Genomic DNA, 8722 nt, shown 5'->3' on the forward strand with positions numbered 1-8722 from the left:
CTCTCCCTTCTCCCCCTTCGGCAGATCAATGAGTGACAAGGCCTTCGGTCCTGCGGAATTGTTTTTCTTTTGTTCTGCCTTGTTCTTGGATTTGTGGGGACTTGATCTGACCTAGATGGAGCCACTTTAGAGGTCGTTTCTCAGGCCAGAGGCTGCCAGGACCCTCCACTCCCAGGGAGACGTCTTCCTCAAGCAATTTTAAGTGTAGTGTTTGCATTCATAACTATACATGGATAGCGATTTGATTATCACGGGACCCGGCCCAAGGTGTGGTGGTCTGATTTGCAGCTGAGCAGAGGTGGATGTGTGCAGAGTCTTTCTTTAAAGGCAGCAGTAGGCCATTACCAGGCAGCCTGGAGCCTGGCTAAAAATAAATCTCTATTGGCCTTGGCCAGCTGCGCTGTGGGCCACACAGAGCCTCACGAAAAGGAGCAAGAGGTTCTAAACAGGCGAGACTTAATGGAACCGTTCCAAGAGGGCGTGGAACCCCTCTGGCGTCCTTTTCCATCACAACAGTATTTCCCAGCTCCATATTTCATAGCGAGATGAATAACTTGAAGATGAAAGTTATTACTCCTGGGGCTGGGAGATGGCCCAGTGGATAATGTGCTTGCTGTGCAAGCATACAGACCAGAGTTTGTAAGCCCAGGACCCAAGTAAAAAGCTGTGCAGATGGGGTGGCGGCCTGTAGTCCCAGCCCTAATGGGGCAGTCAGGGAATCCCCGGTGCAAGCTGGCTAACTAGGATACCAGAGCTGGAGAGCTCCAGATCCAGTGAGCGACGCCGCCTCACCAAGTAAAATTGAAAAATAACCACCAAGTAAAATTGAAAAATAACCGAAACACCTAATGCCAAATTCAGGCCTTCGCACCATGGGCACGTATGTGCATATGCATCTGCCTGTGGGCACACCCCTGTACACACATGTGCATAGATGTTAACAAGCACAAACAACACACATACCCATACATATAGGTTCACATGGACATGTACACACACAAAACTAAAAATATAAAAACCAAGTTATCATTGGTGGGCCAGAGGGAACCCCGAGCCAAGAGCAAAATCTCCCTTCGGTGGAGCCTCGGTTTCCCTAGTTGTGGGAGGAAGCTGGAAGGTTCCGCTCCACTTTACTTTCGGTCACAGCAGCACCCGGGCAGAAGCGGATCCTGTCCACTTGCACCCGGGTGGTCACCTACCCCGTGGCTATGTTAAGGTAAATGCCCAGGAGAGGCTATGTCTCAAGGAGTCAGGTGTCCACTCAACGCTCTGGCTTGACCTTTACCCCCGCAGTGACCTTTGGGGTAGGTCAGGATGAGTCAGGTTGGCCACAGCAGCAGGGAGTTGCCTCCCACGGGCAGCCTCCAGGAGAGTGTGCGCACTCCAGGGCACTGCACTGCGGCCATGGCCACCCAATTCAGGCTACTCCCTACAGAGCAAGATGTCTGGGCCCGGCCCACTTCTTCAGGCATAAACTCTGAGGCTCTGAGGAGATATAGGTGCCTATCTGACTGCAGGTCCCTGGGTGGAGAGGCTCGGTGTGCCTTGAAGTGTGGTTACTACAGGCAGCTGCCCCAGGCAGGAGCTATGGACTCGTCTTGAGGACTCATATTTACACACTGAAGCCTCTTCCACGTGGGGGCTGGTGTCAGAGTCCAGATCCAGAAAGGAAATATTCCCATGATGCACACCGTGCTGGTTGGAATCCCCAAAGCTAGTGGGTCAGAATCTTGCAACCAACAATCCCGGCCATGAAACACGTGCCACTTCACCTTGGGAAGAAAGCCATCTCTTTACAAGGATCTCAAACTCATGTTTCAACCCCAGACACATTTAGGTTGGATCAGGTTTTGTAGCTTGATGTGGGCCTCAGGCTCAGGTGGCAGTGACAAGGTCCTTTGTTTGCCTGGGTAATGGCCCTCTCCACCAATCTATTACACCAAGCTGCTGAGCTGCGGGGAACCTGCAGAATGAGGGACCGGCAAGCCCATGATGGGACAGGGTGAGAATTCTCTCTCCCTCTGTGGTCTAGCACATCAGTGTAGGATTGCTTTTCCCAGAAGAACATTGACAGGCTCCAGGATGCCCCACCAGACCAAGGCCCAGCCACAGTCTAGGGTGCTCCCCACCAGCCACAGAGCTGCTCATCCCCTGAGAGGTCAGGCATCTAAGTACTATTCTTCCTGAGTAAATCAGACCGAAACGGGGGCTTGGAGTAGAGGACTCAAAGGTAAGCACACAAAGATATACAGAAATCCCTGAGGTGAGGCCCTGGAACTCCAGTTTCCCCTAATTTCTGAGCTCTTTAAATAGATACCCCTTACATCTGAATAGACCAGGCATCAGTGAGAGAAGGAAACAACAAGTTAAGCAAGCAGCCTCAGGGGTCTGGCCAGCTGTGGGGATCATACAGCACTCGAGCATCTTAGGCTGTTGCTGCACATCTCTAAGCGTGTCATCCTCTTCAAGGTCACTGTCGTAAACGCTCCTTATTCCTAGGCTGTGTGATCCACAGAGGCAGCAGTACCTCTGAGAGCTGCTCTCACTACTAGGGCCTTCGACTAGCTAGGAAATTGCTCTCCTGATGAGTCATGCCCCCAGCCCCACGTTGGAAAATTCTACACAGGCGCTCTACCACTGAGCCACACCCCAGCCCCTCACTGGGGGATTCTAGGCAGGGGCTCTACCACTGAGCCACACCCTAGCCCCTCACTGGGGGATTCTAGGCAGGGGCTCTACCACTGAGCCACTCACGCCCCAGCCCCTCACTGGGGCTACTAAGCTCAATTCCCAGTTCTCTTTTCAGTTTTAATGTTAAGAAAGGATCTTTTAGTTACTCTGGCTGGCTTTGGACTTTCCATCTTCCCCTCTCAGCCTCCTAAATAGCTGGATGACAGGTTTCACCTTCATGTCCAGCTTAGGTAGGTCTTTAATATGCACACTCTGCTCCAAAGAGAAAGAAAGGGGCGTGCACTATGTAACCAAGTGCCGGTGTTAAGAGGGACTATTCCTCACTTAGTCTGAAACCTATGGACTTCACAGGTCAGATGGGGGGTGCACTCTCTGGCAGGAGGAAGGAGGGTGGAAGACTCACTCTTTTTCATTAGGTGAACTGGTGCTGGAGGAAGCTGTGGGTCCAGGTTTGTTGGTTGGTTTATTTGTTTGTTTGTTTGTTTGTTTATTACCAGGCAAGAGCCTAGCATAAAGCTCAGCAGAGCTCCAGACACCTCTAAAAAGGTAGGTGCTGCAGGCAGGCAGGCAGCTTCTAACTGCTCCATGTCAGCAATTGGACCAAAGCCCATAACCCGAGGGTGCCTGTTAGCAGATCTGCTTTCAAGACACATGGCAGGCTATCCAAGCACGTGCAGCTGGGCACATCAGGGCCATTCCTGCACAGCTCCAGCCCTCAGCCTGCCCTATGCCACCTCTCAATCGCTTACAAGCTGATAACGAGCTGCTCAGAAAATGCTTCCAATATATTCTTCTCCTGACATTGCAAAATTGAATTAAAAAATTTTTTTTCTTGTCTTAGTAGATCTTAAAATCCTGGGGATGTTCCTTTTGAACATGTGGGATACCCAGGCTCCGACTTTGTCCTTCCCCTCCCCTGGTGAGATCCCCAAGTCCCTGCTGAGCTCTGAAGGGAGCAGGCTGGGAGCCTCAGGCCCTGGTGAAGCTATGCAATCTAGCTGCCCCTGCAGGAGAGACGAGAGTGGCCCCATGCACAGGTGCTGGAGAGAGGTGCTGCATGGGTCATCAGGAGAGACAAGGGTGGCCCCATGCACAGGTGCTGGAGAGAGGTGTTGCATGGGTCATCAGGGTGCTCTTTTACAGGAGAGGGAGGGCCTACACATCTGCTTATACCCTACCAGGGGTCAACACACCCTGCATTAATAGGGCAGAGGTTTCATGGTGATAATAAGCCTTGAGGCATCCCTCTGGCTCCTGGAATCATCAAGGGTGCCACCCAAACACCCCACCAAGGGTGGCTCCCCTGCCATCCACCTGTATAGGAGGCCAACTTCACATAGTTCTGGTGTATCCACACCAAGGTACTCTTGTACCAAGGACAAGCAGGTGGCTACCTACCGACACTGGTGATCTTCTGAGAGCCGAGGTCGTGGAGTAAGGCATCGATGGCTGGGTTGTGCCTGGAGTACAGCTCATACCGGTTGATGCCGATGTGGAATTTGAGCCAGTTAGGATAGAGGTCCACCGCTGCCTCACCAGTCGGCAAGAATTCTGCACCTTCAGCACCTTCCAGCGGCCTGCAAGAAACCGAGGCAGACTATGGTCAAGAGTAGAAAGAGAGGCAAGAGGCCAAAGACTGTGGGGTGCTGGTCCTGAGGGTCAGGGCTTGCGATGTTGGGTTCAAAGTACAGGTTGGCTAAAAGCTGCCTTCACAGTGCCTTGTCTGCGCTTTCCTCCCTGGCTGTGGTTCTACCACCTAATAACACACCTCAAGGCCTGTAATTCCTATTTACCCTCTAGAGATGCCACAGACAATCCTAACTACCACTAGCCTAGACCCAAAGCGTCAGCGCTATCCCAACACCTCTGTCCCGGGGTCACCAAAAGTGCCCCCCACAACAACAGTGTCAGGTGGGAGTGTGTGGGAAGGGACTGTCCGCTCCTCCTGGGACCAGACAAACTGGAAGTCATAGGCTCACCCAGTCAGCCAGAAACCTCCCCAGTTTTCTGTCTTTGTTCCAAAGAACAGGGGCAGGAATGATGCAAAGGCCTAAATTTGATTTTCACGAGGGCAGCCGTAAGGTGGGGAGGGCTGGATGATGGAGTCGTCCAGCCCAGGTTCAGAGGGAAGACCTGCCGCCTGCTTTCTCTGGCCATGAGCTTGTGTGAAGGAGGAACAGACCCTCCGGGAGTCTGCTAGGCTGGAGGGGAAGAGGGACAGCTTTAAGCTCTGCTTCACTCACAGGTGAGGATCCTTCAACTTCAGTCTGTCCCCACTAGAATTGAAAGGAGGGCTAGGGCCCTCCAAGACACTACACCCTCACTGCTCTCTCAGCAGCCTTGGCTGGATGGTTTCTGGCCAGCCAAGACCAGAAGCAACCAAACGGCTCACATGTGCAGACACAAGGCACAGGGCCTGGTCATATTCCAGGAGGAGAAAGGATTTCTGAGGTTGTTTTGGACGGGTGACTCTCTCCCTGCTGCCCGGGACCTTTGCAGGTTATTTGTTCTAGCCAGCTGGTGGTTAATATTTCACTCTGCTGGGCTTATTTGGATCTGTGCAGCTGTGGGGGTGGGGTGGGGGTGGGGGTGGGCACAAAGCTCCGAAGATAACTCCAGGATGGTTCGCCTTCCTCTCTACAGCCAGGCAGAGCGGTCACAAAGGGAGGCCTCCACGCTGCCAACATCACTCCTCAGCTGCTTTTGTCCCCGGTGACTGAATTTAAAAGACTTATTAGGTACATTCAGGCCTTCTGGAGATGTCCACCCTGAACAGCTCACCCCATCGCTCTCGGAGCCAGAAGCCCAACCCCTCCCAGGGGAAGGCGGCTCCCACTCTCCCTGGCTGCCTCTCCAACATATTCATTCATCTGCTTCCTCAGCCATCGCCAGGGCTGGCCAGCAGGCTTCCTTGTAGGTGGAGCACTGGGCTCCCTGGCTTCTGGTGGGGCGCCAGCTTCCCACACCAGGGTACTGGGAGCTTCCCAAATCCCATCAGCCCTTCTCCCTAGAATCCTTGTAGAGACAAAGGCAAGAAGCACATCTGCCCCGCCCACCAGGCGTCCCTACCAGCCTCCTCTAAGGGTCCCCAAAGGTACACAAAATGCTTGGCATGTGAAATAGCTTTGTGGGGGGGGGGGTGTTTTTAATTCCCGAAGGGTTGGACGCGCTAGCCCCACCCCAGCCTTCTATTCTGTGCTCACCAGTCAGGATTCTCTGCTGCTCTGGGGTTAAATCTGATGTCGCTGTTCACATTAAACAGGACGTCGCCCTCTGTCAGAGGAGGTACAGCCCCCTGGTACAGTGGGTGCTCAAACAACTTGGCTAAGAGCGATCCGTCCCCTCTGGGGCCATGGGGCGGCACCCGCGGTCCGGGCCCAGGGTCTCGAAGCAGCGGCCGGTGCGCGGAGTCACGGGGTGGCGGGGAACCCAGCTCCTGACCCCGCGGAGCGTGATCCACCGGCTCCGCTGCAGGAGGCAGCTTCTCCAAGGAGTGGGAGGTGAGGTTAGAGGCTGGATCTGAGCTGAAGTCTTGCAGGATGCGCAGTGTGTGTTTGTTGGGCCAGCCTGCGTCGCCACCGGCGGACTCTCCCGGTCGGCTCCTTGCCTGGGCCCAGCCTGGACCAGCTGCCTCTGCTGCCGGCTGAGCGCAGGAGCAGCCGGGCTCCCCCGGGGATCTTGTGGCGCGCCGGTCCAGCTTGGGTAGCAGGTCAACAGCAATGTGCAAAGCGCAAGCCAGTAGGAATACCACCAAGATGAGCACGCGAAACCTGCGCACCAAGATCATCTTCATGACCGCGCAGGCCAGCGGGCTTGGGGGGTTCCGGACGCGCGCTCCACCGGTGCCCCTCAGCTTGGCACCAAGCCGGCAACGACTCGCGGGTCAAGGTCCATTCGGTGTACAAGCAGCTACCAGCTCGGGGGCTGTCCCCAGATTTGGACGTCGTGGAGGACACCCGCCACCAAAGCACCGGCTCTCCAGGCCATCTCGGGGGTCGGCCAGTGACACTCGTCGGTGGAGTGGGTGGCAGTGGTGACAGAGAAAGCAGAGGCGGACGAGAGTCTCCGGGACGGCGACCACACTCATTGGGCGTGTAAGCAGAAGGCGCGGCTGTTCATCCCCGCCAGGGCGCGACTGAGCCGATCCAGAGCGTGGTGCTCCCGCTGGGCCATGCCTGGTGCTGGGCGGGCAACAAAGCGATTCCTCTGCGCTGTCAGGTAGTGGCTGAGAGACCGAGGTGAGAAGGGGAGCGCGAGGGGGCGCGCAGGGAGAAGCGGAGATCTGGCAGGTGCAGCCGGCCGACCCGGAGCGCAGCGCCCGCACCTCCGAGCTCCAGGCGCCCCGCGCCCGGCCCGCTGATATCCGAGCGCGCCGGAGCCGCCCCCCGCGTCAGCGCCCGCAGATTGGCGGAGCCGTGGCCCCGCGAGGCCCGGCCGGCCGGGCGCTAGCCCGCGCTCCGCTCTCTCCTCCCCTTGGCCGCGCCCCGCGGTGTCGCCGCGCCTCCTCGGCGCTCGCCGAGCCGGGAGCCGGAGAGGCCGGGCTGGGAACCTGCAGGCAGCGAGGGCTCCGGCCCTGTGCGCGCGGCTCTCGGCCTGGTCGCCTACGTCCCTGAAGCTCCGTGCGCCGCCAGCTGCAGCCGCACGACTCCTCCCCGGCGACTGGAGACCAGAAAGCAGGCCAAGTCCCTCCCCGGAGCCCGCGGGGCGTCTGCGCGGCCGGACGAGCTCCCCTCCGGGCGGTGTCCTGACACCTCGGGTTCCCGCAGCCCGCTAGGTGGAGGACGAAGGGACGACGTTGCCACGCGGCGGAGAAAACGGCGGGGGAGTGGGCCCCAATCCGAGGGGACGCCAGAAGCTCGGCAAGGCTGCCGGGCCCACCCCACCCCAGGGGACACGCCTGCGCCTTAACCCTAGCGGCGCTGCGCCGGGCCTGGCTGAGTGACACGGATGCGCGGGCGGTGGGCGGGGCGCGTCTCGCTGCCAGCCCTCTGGGATGCTAAATCGGGGTGCGCACTAAAGAGAGATCTGCTTCCACCACGTGGCTTCATCTGCGGCCACAGGGCTTCTGGATCCCCAACCCCTAGTAGGAAGTAGGAATCCATGGGAATTTCCGTTTAAAATTCTGGGAAGGTAATCCTGAGAGGGTCACCCACAGATCCACAAGCTGAGCAGACCTCCTGGCTTCAAGCACCTGCAGATTTCCACCGAAGCCCAACCCAGCTGCTGTGTAAAGGACTGAGAGGTGGAGCCTGGCGCTAGGGAGCCCCTCTTTGTCATGCCCTCCTGGCTGTGCTCCCTGGCCCTGGAATGCACTGAGTGAGCTTGAGTTCCCTATGAACCAAGTACACAGCTCCTGTTATTTCTGAAGATTCGGTGACAAGTCTGTGTTAGTTGACGTTCAGTAGACGCCCACTAGCTGCTTGTTAGGGAAGAAGAGGCTCACAGCCAGTTAGCTGGTCAGCAAAGGTGCAGCCTAGGCCATTAGAAAGGAAGACAGAGTGGAGTTCCACACTTCTGTAACAGGAGCTGATGCCTGTGTTGGGCAGCATAGCATAGTGGAAACCCAAGAGTGCAGTGGGTGGGGTCTAAACAGAGGTGCACTCCCCAAGGAGGTATGGACAAGGAAACTGAGACATTCTGCATTCATCGCACCCTCCCACTTACACAGACAATGAGTTTGTGTGTGGAGATGGTGGTCCTGAGGTGGGAGTAGGAAGGAAGCACCCATAACCTGGGACCTCTGGAGATAGATGAATGTCATCGGGGCAGAGGCACCTGCTGCTGGGGGCTTCCCCTTGTCTCCTGGTGTCCTGGACACTCCACACACCACAGCGGTGTGACTCCTTAAGGGAATTCCTGGCTCTCCAGCTCTTGCCCTAGGGAAGCAGGGTGTTGTAGCCAGTTAAATGCAGTAGAGCTGTTTTTGCAGCAGCATTCGTTGCTGTCTGCTAACACACTTCTCTTTTGTTTCTCTCTCCCTTCTGTGCTTCCCTAGGATCCAGGCACTTCCCAGAGGGTCACACACAAGGCT

At 56.6% G+C, this 8722-nt stretch overlaps 1 protein-coding gene across 1 annotated transcript in view; it reads right to left on the reverse strand.

Annotated features, from left to right (window-relative positions):
- Positions 1-7007, reverse strand: part of Fam20c (FAM20C, golgi associated secretory pathway kinase) — a 57647-nt gene extending 50640 nt beyond the window's left edge. The window contains 2 exon segments of the mRNA NM_001012238.1: positions 4090-4268; positions 5895-7007. Of these exon segments, the coding sequence (NP_001012238.1) occupies positions 4090-4268; positions 5895-6484 (769 nt within the window). The 5' untranslated portion in view covers positions 6485-7007.
- Positions 7008-8722: the final 1715 nt, after the last annotated feature.

Source organism: Rattus norvegicus, chromosome 12 (genome assembly GCF_021556685.1).
Source record: "Rattus norvegicus strain SHRSP/BbbUtx chromosome 12, alternate assembly SHRSP_T2T, whole genome shotgun sequence".
NCBI classification, from domain to species: Eukaryota; Metazoa; Chordata; class Mammalia; order Rodentia; family Muridae; genus Rattus; species Rattus norvegicus.